Genomic DNA, 25,197 nt, shown 5'->3' with positions numbered 1-25,197 from the left:
ACATCACAGCGACAACTCTAGTCACTCAAGTAAAGAAGAAAGAAAGAAGTGAGCAAAGACACAACAAAGCTGATAAACAAATAAAAACAGAAGGCGTTGGAGGAAGCAAAGTATGTCATTTTGAAATTAGTTTTTCGGGCTAAAACGCATGTTGTTTACTGTTGCTCTCCGTCTACAGGACAGTACATGAGTCATAAAAAGTGCCACCTGTGTGATGTGACCTGTCTGCAGTGCACAGGTCCGGAGAGAGAGGACTGCACCACCTGCCCTACAGCACGGTAAGAATCACTGGCATACAAACGATGCAAGGTAATACTGATGAGGTGGACCATTTGCTGTACTCCAATCCAACAAACCCACATATTATAAAACATGAGGAACTAACAGCTGATTCCACCTGACCAAAAACTGTCAGGAGTTCAGATTATACTGTTTCAGTCTTGTATGTGCAGCCTGTACACACTCACTAGTTGTGGTGATGTTACACATTGTGAACAACCTCAGATACAGATGTAGAAATAAGATTATTATTAGAACTCTTGTTACTGTCTATTGTAAAAAGTGATTCTGCTTGATGACGCTGATTTTTGCATGATCGTTGTTAACCACATCCTCGCCTGCAGGTTCTTTGATGATGGACGCTGCGAAATCCGCTGTCAGAGGGGGCGTTATGCCATGGGGAGGCAGTGCCATCTCTGTCACCACACCTGCCATGAATGTACTGACGAGGGACCTGACAACTGCACCAGCTGTGACAGAGGTACACTAACGATTTGATAATGAAATCAACGTTCAACTAAAAGAATCTGTATGTATTTGTAAATCAAAACTGTCTTAACAGACAGGGTAAAGCTGCACCAGCTATAGCAGAACAATTTCATATGTCAGCAACTTCATCAGCAGTTTTTCCTCGCTGCCTCATAAAACCTCAGAGTGACACAGGTGGCTTTTTGCAGAGGTGCACTGGTGTTGACTTAAAACCCCATCTATCTAGCTGTGACTGGAATGTAAGTGAAATCGTGCTTTTTCGTAACATCACATGGATCAAGCCAAGGCTCATTTGTGCCAGACTCCACCGATCAATCCTCTAAAAGTAAATGAATCTAATTAAAGCAGTAATTCAGCCAGGGCCTGCTGATGGATGTGTTAAAAGGGGGAATCAGTCATTTGTTCGTTGAATCCCCGTCAAGAGGTCACCGCACAGCTCTCAGATTTTTAGCTCAGTTAAAGAGCAAGCTGTGTCAGGATTTTGCTTCCTTTAAAGATCTCACCTTCTGGTAAATTTTATGATCTTCGCATCCGGTGCAGCCAAACCAAAGTCCATAAAAAAACCTTTTTTCATCAGTGTGAAAACAATCGTTATGATAAAACCCGGACTTCATTAGAGGCTCACAGCTGAAGCAATATCAGCTTGAAGAGGTGGTGGTAGTAATAACTGTGTTTATCACAGTGTCACAGACAGTATTATGGCTGTCAGAGTGAGTGTATTTACACTGGGGAGATTCTGTTACACACACACCCACCTAGACACACACACGCACTCTAAGATAGCAGACAGCCAAGGAGAAGATTAACACCAGATTTGCCCTTCACACACACACACGCACACACACACACACACACACACACACACACACACACACACACACACACACACACACACACACTCTCTCTCTCTCTCTCTCTCTCTCTCTCTCTCTCTCTCACCTCACGTGTGCGCGCGCTCACTCACACACACGCACACACACGCACACACACACACGTACACACACACACACACACACACACTCAATTAGCCGGCAAGTTTGTCAGACTGTGTTTGCAAATGTGGTTCCATTTAATTGCAGGTCTGTCTGAAGCTCAATGAGACATAACAATAATAACATGAAGAGACCCTCCATCTGTCTCTCCCCATGTCTTTCCTCTCTCAAAACAACCTCTCTTCTCTTGGCCAGTCACACAACCACACACACACACACACACACACACACACACACACGCACACACACACACACACACACACACACACACACACACACACACACACAGAATTGCATACTAGTGCATACTGAGCAGACGATTCTTGACACTAACCTTTGATTGTAATGTGGAGTTTTACGCCCCTGCTGTCTCTAGAGAGTAAAAAAAAGAGAAAGAGCTGCAGAAGGGACACACACACACACACACACACACACACACACACACACACACACACACACACACACACACACACACACACACACACACACACACACACATAAGCTCTTTCTGTGTACAAATGAGTCCCTGTCCTAGTGTGTCTGCATACCTGTTCTGTGCATCAGCAACTTTTGTTTTTCACTTATCGGAGTTCTTGTCCCTCAAAGCCATTCCTTTTCTTCTCTTGCTCCATAGATAAGTTTGGGGAAGCCAGGTACCTCTTTCAGACTCAGTGTCGGGATGCCTGTCCAGAGGGGTTCTTCCACTCTGCGAGGAGACGGTGTGAACCCTGCCCTGCAGACTGCATCATCTGCACAGCAGCAGATCACTGCCTCCGCTGCAGCCCAGGACACAAGCTCAGAAATGGCCAGTGCGTGCCGTTGGAGTGCAGTGCAGGTGAGAGGTTTTGGTAGAGCCTCATGACACTTGATTACATGCTCATTTACTGAGGTCACTTTAAAAAGCAGGAATGCTCAGTGGGTGGATGACTTCTGCAGAGGTTGTGTTGTATGAGAAAAATAAAAGCGTGAATAAAGAAATATCTCATCTACATTTCACCGTTGTTGAATAAATAAAGAGTGAGTGAAGGATTTTGAAATAGCTGCCAGTCTTGCTCAGCACCACTGTCAGAGAGAGGGGCTGAATTTGGCAAACGTCACCTCAGGGAGCGCACATGTAGCACAGTGACCTCATTTTAAAGCCTGTATTAAAATTCAAATACAAAATATGCCAAAAGAAAGTATGCCAACACAGGGCTCTGAGCCACGTGCAAAAATTGACCGAAGAATTGGAAACTACTCTTTGGACTGACTTCTTTGAACTACTACTCTGTGGTACTAATAGTATTAAGATTACAGTGTTATGTGTAAACAATGAGCAGTCAAGAGGAGGAATTTTAAGCTTCTGAAGATATGAGACATTAATAAAGAAGTTATTCAGCTCATTTTCTGTGCCACTTTTGAAAGTTAAGTAATGGAGGAATCTGAATGCTATGGCCATGAAAGTCTTTTAAACAAAAGATGATTACTTAACAAATACAGTCACACTGTTTGTGTTCTGGTATTACATTAATTCTGTTGCTTTAGCGAAATACTGAATAAAACAGAGAACGAAAAGAAACAAATGAAAATGCCCCACCAGACAAATTCAGTCAATGATTTGTCTTAACTTTGTTCCCCATCGAGGTCTGACTGATGCTGACGTGTTCTTGCATCTACTTTCTGTTCGCAATCTGTTCAACATTTGCTGAATTTACCTTAATCCACAGAGAGATTGTCAAAGATCAACACATTGCGCTCAAGTGTGAATGCCAGCCAAAGGAGGATTGAGAAACAGCTGAAATATTTTGAGCGAGATGTTTTTTTTTTTTTTTAAGATAAGAAGGACAGGTTGAGGTGGGCAGCTACAACTTCACTACACTGAATGTAAGACAGAGGTGAAGACTAATGTTGAGAGTCTGTATGTGAGGATATAAAGAGTATGAGTGGGAGGATGAGACCAAATTCTTATCATATGACACAGGCAGGTCTCAACAGGCTCCACAGACAGCTTGAACTTTGGAGTAGGCAAAACTTTAGCTGCTGTGGACGGGCGGTGGTGGGATTTATCAGTTGTGCCTGTCTGGCTAGCTTGTTAGTAATTTGGCAGTTTTTAATGTAGGCGTTATGTTTTTGGGTTGTGTATCCATCTGTCCAATTCTCATGAATGTGAAATTTCATCACATCTGGCACAAACATCCACTTGAACTCAAGGATGACTGATGAGAATTTGGTGGTCAAAAGTAACTTCACAAAATACATTTTGTTTGTTGTTTGTAAGTTTTAATAACGGAAGGTGGATCTGTAGGAAAGCAAAAGATGTATATGCATGGAAATGATCTGGAAAATAAAGACCTGTATACCTGTATGAAGAACAACCAGTTACTAAGAGATACCAGAACATTATGGTGATAAACCATAATCTCCAGTCAGAGCTCTGAGGAAATGTCTCCAAAAATGATAAATATGAATATTTATTCCTGTTGCCTTAGTTATGGAAGAGCATTAACTCATGAACTGAAGACACTTGGCTTAATACATTTCATTAAATTCCTTCATGGTCTTCACTACATATAATGTATGAATGTGGACACATGGATGTAAACAGCAACTTTAATTGTGTAGCGATCATTCTAGTCCTCTCCTCTCCTCTCCTCTCCTCTCCTCTCCTCTCCTCTCCTCTCCTCTCCCTTTTCTAATTTTGGTCAAAAGGTCAAACGACGGCTTATTATAAAAAGAGACAAGCACTGTCAAAGCGGTTGATTGATGACCAAAAATAGCGGTGCAGGTTGTAATTTGCCTGTTGTGTCTGTATATGTACTGCAATCCATTTGAAACATCTCTGACTTTGTTGTGACAAACAAAAAATGTGCAGGCTTGAAATCTGCTTTATAACTAATTTTTCTCTACTAGCGAACCTTATTTTAAACAACTGTGCGATGCAGTTTTAAGCAGCCAACATTCTTTCACAAACATTTTGAATTTAAAGTTACTTTGCTTGAGTCTTTTTTCATCTTCTCTGTGACATTTCATCACCATGTTCTTCTGTCTCTCTCTCTTTTTTTGAATCCACCGTCTCAGGTGAGGTTGCAGATGCAGAGAATGAGGACTGTCTCCCCTGTGACGAGGGCTGCAAGCAATGCAAACGCAGTAAGTAGACAACATCTTTTACTCTTCACTTTCTCTTTCCTACCTCGTTCACCATCTGGTTGATTAAATTGTGGAAATAAAACCGAGTGCACTAGCTTCAGCAGCAGCAGGGAAAGTGACTTGTACTGCTCAAGTTTTATTGCTTTGAAGACTTTTATCATTTCATTGCTCAGGTGTGATTTGTGGGGAATGCTTGTAAGAAAAACATGATACCTAATAAAGGTCAATTCCCTGTTGGTGCCACTGATCGTTCATGCACGTTGTAGGCTTTCTACTACTGCATATACATCATTAAATTGACTTGAAATGAGCCCTGACAACAGAGCACAAGTTGTTAGAATAAATGTAAGGTGTTCTGCAATTAATGAACATTTTGTTTTTTTTTCCAAAAAGCCTCATTCATTAACTTAACTGCACTTAACTGCAGAGTTCCTTAATTGTCAGGCACTTTACCCCATTAGAAGATGCCAAATGAGTATTTGGACTCGTGTCGGTGCAGAGTATACTTTCTGCATGACTGATGTTGAATATTTTCAAACATTAGTCCACATGAAAACTTCCTGAAAATCTAATTCATGTCAGAGGTAGACATTATCTATCTCACAAATGGTTGGAAAATGGATTTTTCAACCCTGGGAAAATTCTGGCATTAACAATTTGTCCTTCTACTGCTGATTCCCTCCACAGTTTGTAAATATCAAAAGTCAACACAGCGTTTAATTCAGCAATACAGGATGTTAAAACTCTCTTTTTCTGAATGGCGTTTCGAATGAGATTTGTTGTTGACGTAAAGAGTGAACCATGCAGTATGAGTCCTCCATAAATCTCATTCCATGTGCTCTTACACCTCACCCTGTCAGTGCAAGCCACATAAAAACAAGAGCACATCCTTTATCCGGAGATGGTTACCAACATGCCATAGAAAGTTGTTATTGTGCTGAACTAGTCTGAGGTGGAGAGACGGGCTGTTATTATGTCATTATGCATTCTGGGTGGAATATCTCTCGTCACTCTCACCCCCACCACAACCTCCCTGCCACCCACCTGCTCTTAGTAATCACAATTCTGCAAGCTAAACAAGTCGGTAAGATTAGAGATCTGCGGTGATTGGCCCTGTGACACGATGCTACACACTGAAGTGAAGATGAAACAGAATGTGTAGTGTCTGAGACTGGTATCTGTCTGTGAGGAAGTTTTGGTCGCCTCACACTTTTTTCTGGGGCTACTTTGGGGTTAGGATTTAGGTGTAGTTTTTAAAAATTAAAATTAGGATAAGATAAAGGTAAGAATCAAGCCATGCAGTATTATGTATTAAAAGGAAAAGTTCACCCAAAAATGGTATGATTATGTGTTTTAGGCTGGTTACTGACCACAAAAATGCACCAAACTATTTCACAGTTCAAGGCAGTTTAATCACTTTATTTGCAGAGGCAAGTAGGCAACAATTAACAAGTCACAAAACAGAGGAAAACGTTTTCTAAAATTGGTACACAACACATTATATGCAGTGCAGCACTGCTGATATGGCATACCATAAAAAATAATATTACAGTGTAGCAGTCACAGTATATGTACTGATGAATAGTTCCGTAATCTACAGGTGCAGGTGTTCACACTTGAGGTTTAGTTTAATTTTGCTTGAATTTCACACTAAAGATTAAAGTTTGTAAATGAGCTGTGTATGTGTGTGTGTGTGTGTGTGTGTGTGTGTGTGTGTGTGTGTGTGTGTGTGTGTGTGTGTGTGTGTGTGTGTGTGCTGGTATGTGAGATCTACCAGTGAGCTCAGCAGCCTGACAGTGTGTGATAAGATGCAGCAGCCCTTAACTCAGTCCTATCTCCCTCCATCAAATTACTTCAGTACTTCTTTTTAACTCTCATCATCAGTTTTATACCCATTAATCCTCTCTGCGTACTATACTCCTTAATCGAGGAATAATGGTTGGAAATTATTTTATAATTGGATTAGTCATGTCTTGGCTTTGTGTTAAGGAAATGGCAGTGATGCTCAGGTCCTGTGTAGCTCAAAGATAAGAGCTCTCTCAGGCTAAATCACCAGAAGATGTATTTTACCTTGGACGAAAAAATCTTCATTATTTTGTCCCTCCTTGGCAAGCGGCCTCCTCCTGTCCCTGACACATCTCTAATCAGTCTGTGTTGCTTTAACTTTCTCTCTGAACATCAGCAGTCCTCCTCCATGGGTGATCTGTGCCTTTTCTTCTTTCTCAACATGATTTTCATTTCATTGATGAGGTTGCCAAACACCTTTTTTAATCATCATTGTTCACGATTTACACAGCGAATGCACCGTTCCACCTCTCCTGCTGCTCAGACGCTGTTAGCACGCTGAAACTCATCTCACCTCCAGCGTTAAGCTGTAGTAAAGCTGCGCAGCACCTTCCCATGCTTGAAAAAAGCTGCCTTTCTCATGAATGCTCTGCTTTATTATATTCTCACGTCTGTTCTCTTTTTCACTATTAGCAAATCCACTCCTTAAGCATGTCTTGATAAACAGTGTGTCAGTTTCTCCCACTGAAGTGATGATTTGAGCTGATGTGTGATTGTGTTCATATGCATGTTTTTCATATGTGTGTAAAAGCTTCTGTAATATGTCAACTTTAATATGTGTGTATGAGAGCTTGCACATTCCACAAGTGCATACTTCAGGATGTGTATGCCAGTTTAAATTCTGTTGAAATCCCCCATCCCCTGGCTTGCACGGTTAATATTTATGCGGGCGCTATTTTCTCTCCTCGCATAGACACAGCCCGAAGGCATGATTTCCGGCTCCTCTGTCCCTCCCACCTTTCCTTTCTCCCAGTCTCTCTCTGTATGAGTAATTACTTTCACAGGTAGCGGCTTGTCGACCGCATTGAAGTGCAAACCAGTGCAGTGTTAAGTTGTGGGTGCTGGAAGGAAGAGAGGAATGGGGTGTGGGGGTCGTTGGAGACTTTTCTGGAGAGGATGAATGTCCCAAGGGAAAGTCTGCAGAAGGTGCTTTTTTAAGTAGTTATTTCCATCTCTTTCTCTCCCCCCACTAACTCTCCTTTACTCTCTCTCTCTCTCTCTCTCTCTCTATCTTTCTGCTTCCTGTCTGATCCTTTCTTTCTCATACTCTTGCCCCACTTCTCGCTCCCTCTGTCCTGGGAGATACCTTGACATCATTGGACTAAGGGATGACAGCGAGGCTCTTCCTCAGTTACCAGTTGGATGGTTTTGATTGACAGCAGGAATTAATTAGTTTGGAAGCAAAATTAACTTTCTCAGTTGGTGTATGTACAAAAACAGTCTCTCTCTCTCACACACACACCTGAATTACTTATTAATATCCCCTGCATAGGTCCCCCTGTCTCCAATAACAAAACACAACCTGTCACTCATATTATGCTTGTTGTTGTGTTGTTCAGCAAAAGTACACCTGCAGTGCAAGACGAACAGAAACACCCGCTACACAATGCAGCAGAGCAGCAGCAGCATCTGATTTCCTGATGATTAGAGAAACTAACAGACATGAACTAAATGCCTGTAGAGACTATTTGACTTTTTCATTTGTTTGAAGAGTTAGATATGCTTGCTAGTTCTACATTGATCACACTCAACTGGTGATTGATCTCAGAGGGCCAATCTACAGTGAAATGAACACATTTATTGTGTGTTGTCAGAGTGCCCCCTGCTGGCGTTAAAGGAAACTGTTCAGAGAAATCACAGTGCTGCCTTTGTATGCACAAAAAGACTAGATGGGATTTTACCACATTTTAATTGCATGATTAGCCAACCACTTACACCTACCACCATGGTAATACCTTTATATTTTGTTATTTTTCACCTTTTTTCAGCATATAAAGCAAAACACACACTTGGCTCTATCTTGTGACCTGTAACATATAAAGAGGACACCATAACCGAGAGCAAATTTGCAAAAAAAAAAAAAAAAAGGATTTACAAATAATACTAAGTCTGGGTCAGCCACACTGTGCCAGTAGGACCCAGAACTTCCCTCCCTAAACTAAGGAAAACAACATGAGCTAAATTAACAAACAAAGCCGTGAAAACAGTACTACCAGGCCTCCATCCTCAAAAGAAAAGAAGAGCACCAACTGAGGAAAAGACAGAAACACTCTAAAACTGTCAGGAGTGCTTGTTCTGTGGAAGAGAGAGATCCTTCACCTCCAGCCTTCCTTGAATATGAGGCAGGGCCTAATCACCTGATCAGAAACACCTGAGAGGGAAGAGTGTAGAGAAGAGGAGGAGAGAAAACACAGAAGGGCAGTTTGTGAAATTGTGATGAAATTTAATCCAAAGGAAACGTGTCCAAATGCTCAAGATTAAATTTGTCAGTATTTCACAAACTGATTTTATTTACATACAAATTAAATCAGAATCTTTTCCAAACCTTCATCAAACTGAATCCTACAGATTTTATGACCGTTTCACAAACTGAATATATGTTTTTCTAACCTCAGTCAGGGTGCCTAACCACAGACTGGATGCAAACACTGGACTTTGTACACCCACTGTCCACCCCAGCCTCCTCACTGCAACTCCAGCGTGGCTACTCATGACATTAATGTTTCTTTCAGTCAAAGAAAGTTGTGCAGGCACTGGAGATAGTCGTGCTGAGAGTCATGAAAACAATTAAAAAATATAAGAAAAGTGCCTGAAATTTTGTGATGATCAGTAAAACAAAGACTGCTGCTTCACACATGTCAGTGTAAAACGTGTAAAACTACTGCATCATATTTAAATGTCAACAACTAAAATTAAGGTTAAACGTCTTTCGTGCCTTGCTTTGAGAGTTCCACAGTTTGACAATATGCCTGATCTGTTGTTTATGATTCGTTGTAATTTCTGCTCTTCACCACAGAGGATTCAGGAGACCAGACGCAGGAAACTGTTTGCCACAAATGTGAAGATGGTTACTACCAGTAAGTTTCTTAGATTTAGAGTTTTATGGCGTGACACCCCCATATTCATATGTCCTCACATTGATTCTGTCCATCTGTCTGTCAGGTTAGGTACAGACTGTCATCGGTCCTGTCCAGATCGGACCTACAGTGCAAACGACACCATGGTGTGTGATCCATGTAAAGACAAGAAGTGTGTGATCTGTGACCCGTCCCAGTGCTACTTTTGTGAAGACGGATTATACGTCTTTGGTAAGAACTGAACCATTTATAATTTTTTGGCATGGTGTGAATATCAGCTGACAAACTTCTGTGACCACAATGAGACAGGGTTGGGCACTGTACCCTGAGGAGCTGACACCAGGAATAATAGTTTTAGTGTCACCGTACTGTTTTTAAGAATCTTTCAGAGGAAACTGTGATCTGCATCCGATTTTGATATAAAATGGTGTAAATTGGTAGATATCTCAGGCATACATTGCGCACAACTGTTGACCTCCATGATCACAAGTACAAAAAAGTGTCAGATATGATAAAATTTCCATTGAAAGAACAATACCTTTAAAGATACACAGAGGAAGTAATGCCATGTATTTGTGTGTCCAGATGGAGAGTGTGTGGATCACTGTAAGGAAGGATTCTTTGTGGATGAGGAGAGCCAGGAATGTGAGCCTTGTCATCGCGCCTGTCGCACCTGTGGAGGGCCACAATATGACGACTGTGACTCCTGCGAGGAGGGATTCACGCTGAATAACGGGGAGTGTTTCGAGGGCAGTCAGCTCACTCTCTGCTCTGAGAAACACTTCAGAAACAGTATGGCAAATGTTAATTTTACCTCAGTACTAGAATTCTTTCAGCTAGTGTGACATTTTATGAGGGTCGTCCCCTCTCATTTCTTCCTCTGTTCTAAATCGTTCATGTCTACATTGATTTCCTCTGTTCACCATCAGTCCAGGGCGATTGCGAGCTGTGTCACTCATCTTGTAAGTCTTGCTCTGCTGAAGGAAAGGAGCACTGCACCAGCTGCATCTCAGGTAAACGTGCTGCAAATTAGATGTTTGACAAAGGATGATATGGACTCTACTTTAAATTCAAATAAGTTGTTGACCACTGACAGCCTTTGTGTCCTTCATTCTTTTCCCTCTATCAGTGGTGTGATTTTTCTGTCCGTCTTCAGGTCGTTTTTTGACCGCTCAACAGACCTGCATGCCACGCTGTCCATCTGGTACCTTTGCTAACAAGACATCCAGTCGTTGTGAAGACTGCTCCAAGGGATGTGTCATGTGTCTGGATGCCCAGCAGTGCCAGCGCTGTCTCAACGGGCTTTACGTGCACAATGGAGTGTGTGTGGAGGATTGTCAGAGGTTATTTTCCTGTTTTCTCATTTCTTGACTTGCAGATGAACATGCATCATCATAACATGCCAGCAATGCCTAATTTTTTCCTCTCTCTGCCTCTGTCCCAGAGGGTTTCCTAAAGATGGCGTATGCCAGCCATGTGCCCCAGAGTGTACATCCTGCAAGGGAAATTCCTCTTATTGTCTGAACTGTGAGACAGACTACCTGCTGCTGGACCATTCCTGCAGGTCTCACTGTCTACAGGGCTACTACGCCACAGAGAAAGAATGTCTTCACTGTCCAGCTCACTGTAAAGATTGCAATCATGAAGGCTTGTGTAAGAGTAAGTATGCTTGGTGGAGGTGCGAGAAGTTGAGAAATTTGGAGATGTGGAGAGGAGGATTAAAGACAGGTCTTGTTGTGAAAGGTAACTGTTGAAGTAGCAGTATAGAGGAGCAGGAAGAAGTGATGCAGACACGAGAAAAACAGGAAATGCAGAAAGCTCCTTCTCTGCTCACTAGACTGCAAATGGTTTAGCAATGACGGCTGAATGTAAGAGTTGGAAGGGGTAAAGGAAATAAAGACCAGATGAAAATTAGATGACAAGAGAGGAAAACATCAGAGAGAAGATGGGGGAAGGTAAAACCAACATTTGTCAGGGTCAGAGTAGTTTCAGTACCTTCTTAAGGAAGCCACTTGACATCGCATAAATGTTCAGGTTTTCTTTGACTGTGTTAGCAGTAGTTTAGGATGAAAGTGAGGGCTGAATGAGGGTCAAATGTGCACCACAAAGACTCGAGAGTTGTATATTCAGTGTATAAATCCATGCTTTCATTTAGGAAACCACAACTAGTCATGTGATTGGGGTGCATGAGGAAAGAAATTGGCACTTAGTGCAAAAAATGAAACAAAATTGGAACACAAAGGCTATTTTTTTTACAATTTAAACATTTAAGTCTGTTGAATAACATTTACCATGAAACTGGTAAACTAATTTATTCTCTGGCCAAAATGTCAGGGTTTTCTTTAAGCACTGTAAACAGCTGTTCCTTTCTTGCATCTCCCAGAGTGTGACCAGTATTACTTCCTTCATGAGGGTGAGTGTGTGGATGATTGTCCTGATGGCTACTTTGCCAGCGAGCAGCAACAGGAGTGTGTGCGCTGCCATGCTGATTGTGCCTCCTGTGACGGCCCTGACTCTGATGACTGTGATGTGTGTCGCAACCCGAAAGCTGTCCGATTCAATGGAGAGTGTCTGCCTGAGTGTCCCTCTGACACTTACTATGATAAGACTACTAATGAGTGCAGAGGTAGGGGAGGTGGAAGTTTGTTTTGATCATGCAAAATACAACAAAATAAAAGTTCTACATCATCATCACAGGCTGACTGTGTCTTGATTTTTCGCAGACTGTGACAAGTCATGTCTGACCTGCTCAGGCCATGAGCCCTCATCCTGCCGCAGCTGCGGTACCGACAGGCTTCTGGATGCCAGCGGACACTGTGTGTGGTACAGTGAATGCTCTCTGCGCTCATACAAGGACAAGAATGGGGAGTGCCAACAGTGTCACAAAATCTGCCACCGCTGTTTTGGGCCGGACAAAGACCAGTGCCTTAGCTGCAATGAGCCTTACTTCCTCCTGAGTATGTTATTGAAATAATAAATTAGAAAGTCAGAAAATATTTTTGATCAATCTGTAGTGACTGTTAAGCTGGTAACGTACACAAAAACGTGCAAGAAAGGAATAAATCAGGAACAACTTGATAGTTGTGAGTAATACCTGAGCAACTCTGATTCGAGGGCTATATAGTAGATAATGATGAGTTACTAGAGAGCAGACTGGGAGATACTACACTAATGAACCATTAGATAACGATTAGTTCATAAATATCTGTGAATCTACTTACTGAACACTTAACTAACTGACTGGCACAAACTAATGACGACTCACTAATTGCATAATCATTAGTCACTCTTTTTGTGTCCCTTCAAGTAAAGTGAAACAAAATACTGAGTAGTTACCCAACAGACTACCATATTTCCTGATTCATTCCTTACTCACTCCTAAGTAACTACTCACATTTTTGTGTACCTTATTGTAAAGTGTTACCGTTAAGCTTCTTATCCACCAGTTGTGCCTTTGTATCTTTGTCCATCAGACAACACGTGTATGTCGAAGTGTCCTGTAAGTTACTACGTAGGGGACAAGGACGAACGTGTGTGTGAGCGCTGTCACTTCAGCTGTCAGTCCTGCGTTGGCCATCACAGCGTGCAGTGTGTCACCTGTAAACCTGGATTCTTCAAGCAGGGAATCAGCTGCGTCAAAGTCTGTTCAGAGAGGTTCGAAGAGCTCACAAAGTCTCCTCTTGTTAATCATCAAAGAACAGCACAAACTAAACCTCCTTACTCCTTTTCAGTTACTTTGCCAACACCTCCACCATGGTTTGCGAGCGATGTGACCCCTCTTGCAGCCAGTGTTGGGGTCAGGGAAACAGAAACTGTCTAAGCTGTCGGGCGGACTTTGTCTACCTGAGGCAGTGGGGGCAGTGCCTGCGTAGCTGTCCTCCAGGCTTCCACAAATACAGACGGTCCAAGATCTGTCACATGTGTCACTCCACCTGCAAGACCTGCAGCGGTAAAGGAAGCCTGTGATGGCTTATTTGGGCTGTATTTTTGTGTGGGGTATTGTTTTCTACAGTGACATAGAATCAGAATACATTTTAAGAGTCAACATAATTTCTACATTGAAGTGTTAATATTACATTTTCATAGAGTAATAAAATTAAGTTATCCTTGATGGGTCTGATGATACTGTGAAAATAGGGAATGTGGCTTGCGGCAGATTTGTCATAAGTGAACACTGTAGTTCACGATATTGATGCCAAATAAGACGAAGAAGCATAATTTCCTAACAGATCACCTCTTCGTTAAGTGTTTTATTAAATTGTAACAAGAATAAATGACATCTAATGTAGTGATGCATTGTTGGGATAACAATCCAGGGGTAAAGAGTTAACAAAAAGACATTACTTGGAGGATTTTTAAAAACCTATTTAATGGAGAATACAGTCAAGAGCTGACAGATGATAGAGGGACAGATAGAGAAGGATGACTAAGCTGAGAAGGCTACACACAAAATAATGTCTCAGTACTGTAATGATAAATGCCAAGCCATGACGAACTTCTGCTCTTCCTTCTGATATGCTTTTCATTTGGAAACTGCACTTCAGTCATGTGCGGACATTTAACACTGTTTCCTATAATGTGAGTTCTCGCTCTTCTTCCAGATGAGGGCGCTCTGGCCTGCGAGTCCTGTTATGAAGGCTACAAGTTCATGAGTGGCATCTGTGAGTCGGAGTGTCTCATAGGTTTCTATGCTGCTTCACAGGTGACAGACAGCTTCTGTGTTGCTTTACATGCTTTACAAAGTTTGTTTTCAAAAAACTTTTCACTGTTGCCTCATGAAAATATGAATGACATGTTAACAGTTTGGCAAGGCTGCTCTGTAAGTCATGAAGCAGTTGCTGTGTTTACAATCTCTTCTGTTGCTCCAGGGCTCAGACCCCAAAAATGATGAGCCAGTCTGCAAGGCATGTGATCCGTCCTGCGTGGACTGCCGAGGACCCAGCATTCACAACTGCACAGTGTGCCCTGCACTCAAGATCCTGTCTGATGATGGCCGCTGCTTGTCCTGCTGTGGAAATGAGACACGCCGCGATAATAAACCAATATCCAGGGAGTGCTGTGACTGCACAGCCTCACGAGGTAAACAAGAACCCACACAGACTTCCAGCGAAACCCCCACACACAGATTACTGTACTGAAACATGTTCCTTTAAAAGAGTGTGTGTGTATGTGTGAAAGTCATCAGGGCATCCTTAATTTGTGGTTGCCCTGTATAATCAATTGCTTTTACACCAGACATGAGTTACATCTTCCATGAGTTTCCAGTATTTGAGAAAGATAATAATATGTTCCTGTTACAGATGATTGTTACAAGCTTTCATGACTAGGTGTGCCACAATAACCAAATTCAACCTGGCAAACTTAAGGCACATAAGAACGTATCTAACAACAGAGGCAGCCAACATCTTTATGCATGCTATCATCTCTTCACACATAACATATTGTTTAACAAGCTGATCACAAGTAAGCATGACAACCCTGAAACCAATTGAGCCTCTCTACAAACAGACACTAAAACCACTAAAAATGTCTTACATGGGCCTGCCCCTCACCCACTGGGCCAGTTCGTAAAGCAGAGGGATAGTAGCCGCAGGGCAACAAGAGCAGTTACCAGACTGGACTCTAGTGTACATTAAAGGTGTAGGAAGTTTGGGCAGGAAGAGCGACCCACCATCGCAGAGGTCCTACAATTTAATTAGGAAGAAGGTACTGATTACCCAACCTTCAAACATAAGCTTAATAAAATAGCTTAAAGCAAATTAAACTTGCAATCATGAGTAATTAGTTCATCTTCAGCATTGCCTTTACATACTCTTTTTAAAAAAAAAAAAAAAAAAAGTTAATACAGTGTAAGGTTTTTATGTATTATATTGCAGTTCTGATGAAGCACTGTATTAAAATCATTAGGGATGACCGAGTACACCATTATTTATCTTTATAACTGAGTGATGTGTGTCCATATCTGTTCACAGAATAGGCAGGGCTTGAATTAGAAGTATGTGGTGCTTGATCCAGATGTTGGTGGTACTGACGGGCAGTTGTTAATGTAAAGGATAAATTCACCCAAAAATGAGAAGTTGGGTGAAGTTTCGTATTCAACAAAACATTTCTTAAGTTTCACCGCAAAACAGCGTTGCAGCATTCTCCTAAAAAACAGAAGCAGATGGGGACTTGTTTTAAAAGGCAAAAAAATTTTTTAAGAAATGAAAGAATACATAAAATGTGTCCACACAGCTTGTTCAGTGTAATCGAAGTCACTGGATCTTGGGGCTTCCAGTGACTTGGATTACACTAGACTAGCTGTATGAGGACATTTTATAATATTCTTTTTTTTTTTGCATTCCCCAAGTCCCAAACGCCGTTTTGCGGTGAAACTCAAGAAATGTTTTGACTTGACTGACTTTCCATCAGCATGTGGGGTTGAGTAGATAATGACTGAAGTTTCATTTTCATTCTTTCAGCCGGAAATTGATGCAGGTTCAGATTTAATACATTTATTATTATAAGAAAAAAATACTTACAGAACAGCTGCAGAATTGAGCTTCGAATCAAGGAAGAGTATTTTTTTATAAACTTGAATGATAAACTTTAGAGTATGCATATTGAAACATTTTATTTGGATGATACTCGTAAAAGTACATTATGAAAATTAGCTCATTACCTAACTTACTCTGGCATGAAATGAAACAGACAAAACACTTTTATTTAAACAACAGTCTTGTAATACAAGACAGGGAGTCATCAGAGAGGACTCCAGTATACTGATTACTTTTTTCTATGTAACCTAATGATCTGCTCCATCTCCTTCTTCTCAGACGAGTGCATCCTGGGTGTCAATTTTGTGATGAAGAAATTTGATGCCCAAGGCAGCACTTCTAAAGTCTTTGTCACTGCCTGTGTTCTACTTGTCCTCTCTGTGGGCGGGGTGATCTTCATCTTCCTTAATGCTCGGTCTAAATCACTCGCCAGCGGACCCAAAACCAAAGCTGGAGGTTATAAGCAGCTCGACACCAATGGAGAGATTGCCTCAAAAGCCACCAACTCTCCATACGGGGAGTTCAGCGACAGAATCATCGGATGTGAGGAAGATGTGGAAGACGAAGAGGATGATATTGTGTACATGTCACAAGATGGGACGGTGTATCGGAAGTTCAAATATGGACTCTTGGATGACGATGAGATTGAGCTAGAGTATGATGATGAAAGCTACTCGTACACATGAAAAGAGAGCACAAAAGACCTGACTGGAGAGAAGTAGCTCTTCCTTACGCATCACTTTAATCCTGTTGTGAAAATTGTTTCTCGTTTGGAAAGTGCTTGAACCAGAGGGGGGACTGACTCTTCAGACACCTGATGTCTATTTACTTCTTCACGAAAAATTTAGGATCTCTTCAGGTTTTCTTGGCACAATCAGCAGGTGGAGCAGTCGTTAGTGAAGAAAACTTGATTGTTATGGTGTAATCAACATTTTCCTGTTAAACTCTCTTGTAGCCACATTTACACTGGTCCAATATCTAATATGTGGCTGTATTAGCAGCACTGATCACATTGTTTTGTGTTTGTCTTAAAACCAAGTGAAGCCGACATTTTGATTATGACAAATGATGTCCAACCATCTCCAACTTAATATCTTGCCGCAGTTGTTTGACAGTATACAGTTACAGTTGTCCGCTATCACTACTTCTGACTTTCTCTCAGTGAGAATGGCAGTAGTAAAAGGGGCCGCAAAAAATGTGATGTGCTTAAAGTAATTTTTCTCTTTCCAGCTTGCTCCTGCTGAGCCTGATATCACAACTCACATTCCTGTGACATATTCAAGCACATTTTTGAGATACATACAAACCTGAGAACAAACAATATTTTACATACTGTGTGTAGATCTATTACAGAAATACAATTAATCATATTACTAGTGGTAGTGTTGAGTTAGTCAGTAGACCTGCTTTTTTTGATTGTTAAAACTGCTACAAGGTTGAATGTTGACTTCTTTTCTGGTGTAATTTTTTCAACATCAGTAATTTTGGTTTACTGTCAGATTATGTAACCTATTCCTTTGATTGAGCTTTTCTAATACAGGCATACAGTAGTACAAATAATTTTCTTTGTTGAGTCACTGACAATCCTATTAATGTGTTTGTTTACATTTTCTAGAATAAAACATATCATTGAAAGAAAATTTTGTATGTTTACAACAAAAAACGATGTAATCATCATCGTCTGTTTCTGCATCATCTGGTTTAAAGCACTTATTAATCACTGTAATATCACTGTCAGTATTTGCTGTTATACCTTTTTTTTTGTTTAATTTGTAAAATGGACTGTGTATCACACTGCAGGAGTCAGCTCAAAATTCAAAGCAATATTTACACTGACGCACCATCTCACCTGTAACACTGTGTGGAACTGTTTGGATGTTATCAGGTTAGTTTACACAGTGAGGAACAGTTTTTCTCAGGGTTTCATCTTGTTCAGGCCAGTGAAATACTGGCATCTGCACATCTGGGCATGTGTCCAGTTTTGTGCTCTTAACACAGCAGAAAGATGCAGCAGAAGTGATTCATCAGGACTGCAAAAATATTTCTTTTTTTAACTCTGCTCTTATGTTTTGACCTCAAGGCTGTACATCTGGCTTGTGTTGCTGTGTCCCTGAGATAATAACAGGAAAGTGTGAATAGCAAATAATTAGAATTTTTCTCTACTCTGTTGAGGTGAACTGTGTGCTCGTTTCATAATAAAATTGGAATTTGATCTGTGTCGTAAGTGTGCAAGCTTGTTTAAAGTTTGTGTTATGAATTAACCTGCAGACGTGCTGTTGTACAGAGATGAGTTAAGGAGGATTTGGGGAAGGACTGCATACAAGTCAACACACAGGTGACTGTTGTTAGCTGTTACACAAACTCATAATGAAGGGCCACTCGAGAACAATCAAAACTTATACTCAGTTTTAAGATTTCAAATTATTCTAAGTACTTAACTTCTTTAGCACAGTTATGTCAAATTATTTTAATGATATATAACACTCATGAAATACCAATGTAAAATTAATGCTTTTCAATATAACATTTAACCTCAGTTGCTAGCAGAGCAGGCTGAGTCCAGTCTCTAATCTCATACTAAACTCAACAAATAGACACAACATCGACTCTGGGACATCTGCCACTGAACATCCTTCACACATGTTGACATTGGGGACCTTCCTGTGCCTTCACAGTTAAAATGAACTCTTTGGACTTCAGCTTTTATTCTTGCAGTTACACTGATAATCAGAACAGATGCATTATCAGACTTGTTATGAAATTACAGGAAAATCTGGTTTATTCTCAATGCCCACTTTCCCTATGCATGTGCTGAAAATAAATTTTACAGAAAATGTGAACCTTATAACTGCACATTTTGTAGGGGCGCTTGTAAAGCAATTTAAAGATGATTTGTTAAACTTTTAGTATTTGAAAAATTATATTTATAGAAATTATTGAAATATAGCAAAGTCTTTGTATCTTTGTATATTTTCTGATGTTAGGAAAATGACATTCAGGCAGCTTTACAATGATGCAAGAGTCCCAAAAAGATTCCTCAGCTGCAAAAACAAAAATCAAAAGATCTTGATCAAACTATTTATTTGATAAAATTACATTTAACACAAGAATGAAAACATAAAAGATGTGCGGAAGATGCAATTATACATGCAGTAACCCTGGTCCCTGTGTAAACTAAAACAAATAATTGCAACAAATATGCCTGGAACACATTTGACCTTACTGCAGTGAGGTCAAGCGTACTCCTCCTGAAACTCTTTGACAGATTTGAGGCAGCAGCACATTACAGTTGAAAGTTACAGTGACATTTCTTCTGTACATGAAGTGCTTCAGAAGATGACCATGATGGATAATGTAGTATTCAACATAAAAGAAAAGCTTTACATAGCAAAGTGAAGTACTGCTTTCTCGGTTGGCTTTTTTATTATCTTATAGGCCTCAAGCTCTTAGAATCTTTCCTTTTCAGAAAAGAAAGTAAAATGTATAAAATGAAATTGCAGTCAAACCTTTTACTCCAGATAACACTTTAACAAACTAAATTACTATACAGACTTAAGATCCAGTAGCACATTGCTGGACTCATATACTTCATTCATTTAAAACAAGTATTTACAGGGGTTCAAAGAACTTTACACACTTGTATGTTAAAAAGTTTCATGTCATTTTCTTTCCTAAACAGGTCCGCACACAAACGGTACAGAGGTACTCCTCTTACATGGTTTTGTCAACAATTTGTGAATGATTGTTTGAATTTTTAAAAGACCCCATGAACTAAAAAAGGAACTGTCATATAAATAAAGAATATTATGTTTATGGTAGGGTTTTCTGTTCCGACTTCTGCATCATCATTTAACATTTTTATGGCATAAGTTTGTGTTTATACACTTCAAAGAATGGCAAGTTGCAGTGAGAAAAAAACCCCAAAACACTTAAACTTAACCGAGATGCATAAGAACTCGGCTATTCAGCCTTAGTGATTGTTCACCATTAATCTAAAATCATTTTCCATCAACCTACCAGGCCGGCAGTGGAAAGACAGTACCACTCAAATCCAGAGGGCGATTGTATTTAAATAATTTTCAACCCTTCAAGCATCTGCTTAAAACATGTTTTTGTACACTGTTTGTTCAATGAATAACCATGCTGCTGGTTATTAAATAATTCTTGTACAGAAAGAAACAACAATCACAAATCCCATCATGAGTTTGATGTTTGAGGGTCATTCATTTTTAGGACAGTGTTAAACAGGGCTTGTGTCACAAAAACAAGGTGGCAGACACTTTCTCAAGAGGAAAATGAAAGAAGGTAGCAAGGATACTTTAATACCATTGATGCATAAAGTCATCCAGTGTTTCTGTCACAGATAATAATGCCCAGACTCTAACCATCTAACGCAGACACAAAACGCAACAACAGAGAAGATCTATAGTGTTGTATTTTTTACCTTGGCTACGAAGTATTCAGAGTTGAGTTTATGGTCTATTTGTGTCATTTCTCATATACAGTTGGTTACAAATCTGCCACTATTTTGTGGTGAGCAATATCCTAAAATCTATATTTAAAAAAGGTACCTTCTCACATGAAAGATTCCAGATTATACAGGAGGACTACTGAGATCCAAGAGCTTCATACACCGTTACGCTGTTTGATTAGGCAACTGGTCTAAATATATACATATCCATATCTTCTACGAAGTGGTTGGATGTCTGCAACAAACCCGTACAGGAAGTTGAAGAGCTCTTTAAACACAGACAAATCAACAAAGTACAAGAAAAAAAGAAAAAGATCGGCTGTTTATGATAAGGTCCATGTGCAGCCACGATGACAGCAAATAAATCTCAGAACAAGGGTGTGGATTTTAATGAGTACATACACACACACACACACCTGTGTGTATATAGAAACTTCTGGTTCCTCTGGTGTGTGCGTGTGCACAAAGTGCTGCAGTCACAGCCAGCTGTCAGTGACCATTCATAATAGTCTGTGACGTGGATGCGGTGGTGGGGGGCACAGCTGAAGACGAGGTACGAGCACTGGTAAAGAAGTTGTCTTCTCTCAGTTTGAGATGCTCTGGGAGCTCCAGCTTGACCTTGGCCTCCTCGATGTCATTGTTGATGGCCGTAATAAGGGCTTCTATTACAAACAGAGACAAGACAGAGATGAGGACAAGCAGAAAAGAACTCAGACAAGACAGAGTGAGTGTGTGCCAGAGGTGCAAAGAAATAAAATAATAATATTTATATGAAAGGGGGAGTCATGGCAGGACAAGGTGAAGAACAGTAAGATCAAATCTGTAGGCATGGGAAACCTCAGATATTTGAGATAGGCACACGAAGATGGAAGCTTGTGTGTGCAAGTGAATGTGCGTAAGACAAATGTGTCTTACCAAGTGAGTCGTAACTTCTCTCTGGACGGATGTAGCCCACCATGACAACATTGAGAATCTCGCCATAAAAGTCTTCTTTGAATGTGTGAATCACATGGGTCTCCTAGAACCAAAAAAAACAAACATACTTTTTACTTTTCAACTGTCGAAATATAACATGCTGCCTTTCTCTTGTTGTGTTATTAAATCAGAAAGTATTAGAATGGCTTGCACACAGCCCTGCACCTGAAATTAATAAAACTGGGGAGTTGCTAAATAAATACTGAAAAAGGGCAGCGTATACAGTATGACTTAAGTATACAATACTATTTTAATCATTTTAAAAAGATTTAAACATATTTCAAGGAATAATAATTTTGTAACAAGTATCGACAAAACACCACATTTTCCAATATGGCAAGGCTACCTGTGTGTGGGTTGTAAATTCCTGCATTAATGAAAGTAGAATTTTTTTAAACAAAACTTTACCATTTTTACTTTTTCACTAAATAGATTATAATGTTCACTGTCACATTGTTGTAACTGTATATATAACATATATGTATATATAACATACAGTGGTTTAACTCAGAGGACATGAAGTGGACTTTCCCAGCTCATCACACTCTATGATAAGCAAACACAAAAATGTCTATTCTCAATAGTTGACGGGATTTTCCAACCACATTGATCAGCTGAATGTTGCCGAGCTAAAGTGTGGTTAAGTAGTTCCCCAGAGTCAAAACTAACTAAAACTTAATTTAATTTGTTCCAACATTTTTCTCCCTGTTTGACCCCACAGGGGCAGTACAAACAAGTATTGAAATATTGAAAAGATCAATTCAGTCCAACATCCAGATTCCTGGAAATGTTAGCAAAATTTGTCTTAATGTAAAATATTATCAAATTAGTGTTTAAATACAATTAGTCCTATTTGTATAACATGCGATAGATGACCTCTGCCATTTGATCTATTTTTCTTAAATCACGATGGAACAAACCACAAAAAAGGAAAGCCTTGTAACCTGTTAAATCTTCCTGAAAACTGAGGTAAACCATGTCTCTCCCAGTACTGGATTGTATTGTGAAGAGAATTGTGCAAAAAATTTCTCTTTCCAGTAAAATATACTATCAAATGAGACAAACCACAAACAAGTCTCAAGTCTGGAACCAGCATTCATGTGCAACCATGAATGAAACCACGTTGACTGATCAGTTATACTTTAATGAATGTATGCATTACTTATGAAAAGATGTTTACGTTCTTTATATTTGTGCAGCCCTATAAAACACAACCTCAATGAGCAGTTATTCATTCATTTTCAATACAAATGTTCTTTGTGTCACTGTGGGAAATTTGATTTCCAGACGAAAGTGGGCTTGTGACCATACTATCACTGCCCAGGATTGTTAGAGACTTTATAATTTTATAAATAGATTTCTCAGTAAAACACCAAACAGTTTGCAATGAACGTTGATTTCCTACTAACCATGGACTTCTTAGTATTTTTGTAGTAAGGGTTCCAGCCAATGCTCATCACCATTTTGTAGACATCCCCATTACCAACGCAGGCCCAGCCATAGTAGATCCCTGTACTGATATCTGCTGGAAGATTGTCCACCACAGGGTCCGGAAAGTTGGCTGGAGATAGCAAAGAAAAAGGGAGGAAGAGTCAGAAGAAGGAGAGACAAAGGTTAGCAGATAAAGAACTGCTCCTCCTGAAATCAAGTTGGTGTTTTACAGGAGGGCATTTCATCAAAGCAGATGAAAGTCATTTTTTTAACCAGAGGTTTGATTTAGATAACCTCAGCTAGAAAATTCTCTTTAGAAATGTTCAATTACATTGGTGGCAATTAATGTGTTACTTTTGGCAAATGAAGCTCTGTATGGTTAGACAAAAGCCTCCTCCGTGACAGCTGACATTATTTGTTTAAGAATTTACATACATGTTCTCTATATCAAATGAACTTTAGTGTTTTAGGACAAACCAAGCTGCCTGCCTATTTTATTAAGTGTCTCTTCTATTCCCTTTATGATTTGCAGTAATTACAAAAAGGGATTTACTATAAGGTTTGACAATTATTTTGGAGCTATGTATTTTTGGATCTTGTACCCTTATGATGCTTATTAATGTTCTTTATGCTTACTTATGTCCTTTCTGAGAGTAAATGTCAGGGTAATATAGAGAATAACGACAGTACAACATATATTACTACAAATTTTAGATTTTCTTCTCAAAAAGATTTGATATTCTTTAGATGACAACGTCGGGGGAACAATTTATTCAATATCTATTTGCAAATGTTCGTCTGTTTAATTGAGATACGACGTTCCCACACATTTCTGGAAATGCTATCATTACATAATAGCTATGGTTTCGGTCAGATGACATTATCATTGTCTGTGAAGATCTCTTTTTCCAAGTACTCAAATCACTCAACTCATTGCAGCAGCAAAATGACGCACGGTCGTTGCGTAAAAACGTGTCGTCACACATGATATTCACTTGGTAACTACAAACGGAACATGAATGGGCAGTAATCAGCCAAATCATCTGACAAAAGGCTGGCAGAAATTCAGGAAGACGACAATACAAAACCACACTCTGGCAATGTTATCTTAATTATCTGACTGGACTCTCTGTTCTCCGGCTGCGCGTTCATAAAGTAAACGAGCCAGACAATCCTGACGTTGTCTAAAATAGGCTATGGATTAATGACAGATTAATAACTCACCTGTGGGAATCCCCAGTTCTTTGCTTCCTCTCCCAAAGCCTCGAATGACCTCTCCGCGGCAGAAGTACGGGAGGCTCTTCATGATTAATTTCACGGCAGTAGCTGGCTCTCTTAGATGGACGGTACGGAATGACCTCGAACGACACAAGGAAGTCCGACTGGCTAATCAGCAACTACTACTCCGTTGGCTAGCACCTCTTGGCAGCTAAACAAAACAGAATTCTTACCCTTGTAAAGTTCAAAGTCCGTCCTTGCGTTTCGCTATAGCTTCACCTGCCTGGCTAGCTCGACCGACTTGGGTAAAGTTGAGCGTTACTCAATCAGCAGCGGTGGTAAAGTTCATCGGCGATGCTAGCTAAGCTAACCGCTGTTAGCTTCATCGGAGGCACCTTGTTCCTCAAACGGTTGCATCCAGAGGTGTCGGTTGTTACGGTGGTTAGTCGAGAGAAGACAGCCCTGCCTTCGCTGAAGGTCCACTCGTAGTATGACGGCGAAATGAAGCGGTGGTGCTCGTAGAAAGCCGGCTGTTACATGTGTTGTACACATCTGCGTACGTAACGCTCCTGCTGATGTCATTGACCGCGTGACCAAAAGCAGGCAGAGTCACATGTCGCCTTCACGTGTTGTAGGAAAAAGCGGTTACGGGTGAGGCGTTCAATGACCCATCTGGGGAATTTGCAATTGCTAAATTTCAGCTGGATGTTTTCAGACTCACACATTGGTGGCAATTAATGTGTTGCTTTTGGCAAATG

The 25,197-nt window shown here is 40.3% G+C and overlaps 2 protein-coding genes across 2 annotated transcripts; one reads left to right on the top strand and one right to left on the bottom strand.

Moving 5' to 3' along the window:
- Nucleotides 1-186: 186 nt before the first annotated feature.
- LOC140995705 (proprotein convertase subtilisin/kexin type 5-like) lies at nucleotides 187-18,556 on the top strand. The gene is made up of 17 exons (XM_073465782.1): nucleotides 187-278; nucleotides 624-760; nucleotides 2,395-2,595; nucleotides 4,818-4,886; nucleotides 9,748-9,808; nucleotides 9,894-10,039; nucleotides 10,394-10,600; nucleotides 10,738-10,821; nucleotides 10,965-11,151; nucleotides 11,253-11,467; nucleotides 12,192-12,434; nucleotides 12,532-12,765; nucleotides 13,282-13,462; nucleotides 13,540-13,757; nucleotides 14,410-14,510; nucleotides 14,677-14,887; nucleotides 16,624-18,556. Exons 1-17 carry the CDS (start codon nucleotides 187-189, stop codon nucleotides 17,028-17,030), a joined length of 2,994 nt encoding a protein of 997 aa, XP_073321883.1. The 3' UTR covers nucleotides 17,031-18,556.
- Nucleotides 18,557-19,408: 852 nt separating this feature from the next.
- Nucleotides 19,409-25,023, bottom strand: rfk (riboflavin kinase). Its single transcript, XM_073465510.1, has 4 exons — nucleotides 24,446-25,023; nucleotides 23,200-23,351; nucleotides 21,731-21,833; nucleotides 19,409-21,477 (listed from the first exon to the last, which is right to left on the bottom strand). The coding sequence occupies exons 1-4, from the start codon at nucleotides 24,525-24,527 to the stop codon at nucleotides 21,305-21,307; spliced, it is 510 nt and encodes a 169-aa protein (XP_073321611.1). The 5' UTR covers nucleotides 24,528-25,023; the 3' UTR covers nucleotides 19,409-21,304.
- Between the last annotated feature and the right edge of the window lie 174 nt (nucleotides 25,024-25,197).

The sequence above is a fragment of the Pagrus major genome, chromosome 5 (assembly GCF_040436345.1).
Source record: "Pagrus major chromosome 5, Pma_NU_1.0".
In the NCBI taxonomy this organism is placed as follows: domain Eukaryota; kingdom Metazoa; phylum Chordata; class Actinopteri; order Spariformes; family Sparidae; genus Pagrus; species Pagrus major.
The sequence above is the reverse complement of the archived record's forward strand: the minus strand, read 5'-3'. Positions and strand labels throughout refer to the sequence as shown.

Excerpts from the sequence above, each read along its gene's own strand:
- rfk (XM_073465510.1), bottom strand. The coding sequence starts at position 24,527 with ATGAAGAGCCTCCCGTACTTCTGCCGCGGAGAGGTCATTCGAGGCTTT. Across the intron at positions 23,352-24,445 it reads AGAACTGGGGATTCCCACAG|CCAACTTTCCGGACCCTGTG; the intron begins GTGAGTTATTAA and ends TGCTATCTCCAG. Across the intron at positions 21,478-21,730 it reads GAGAAGTTACGACTCACTTG|AAGCCCTTATTACGGCCATC; the intron begins GTAAGACACATT and ends TGTTTGTAATAG.
- LOC140995705 (XM_073465782.1), top strand. The coding sequence starts at position 187 with ATGAGTCATAAAAAGTGCCACCTGTGTGATGTGACCTGTCTGCAGTGC. Across the intron at positions 2,596-4,817 it reads GCCGTTGGAGTGCAGTGCAG|GTGAGGTTGCAGATGCAGAG; the intron begins GTGAGAGGTTTT and ends CCACCGTCTCAG. Across the intron at positions 11,468-12,191 it reads TCATGAAGGCTTGTGTAAGA|AGTGTGACCAGTATTACTTC; the intron begins GTAAGTATGCTT and ends TGCATCTCCCAG.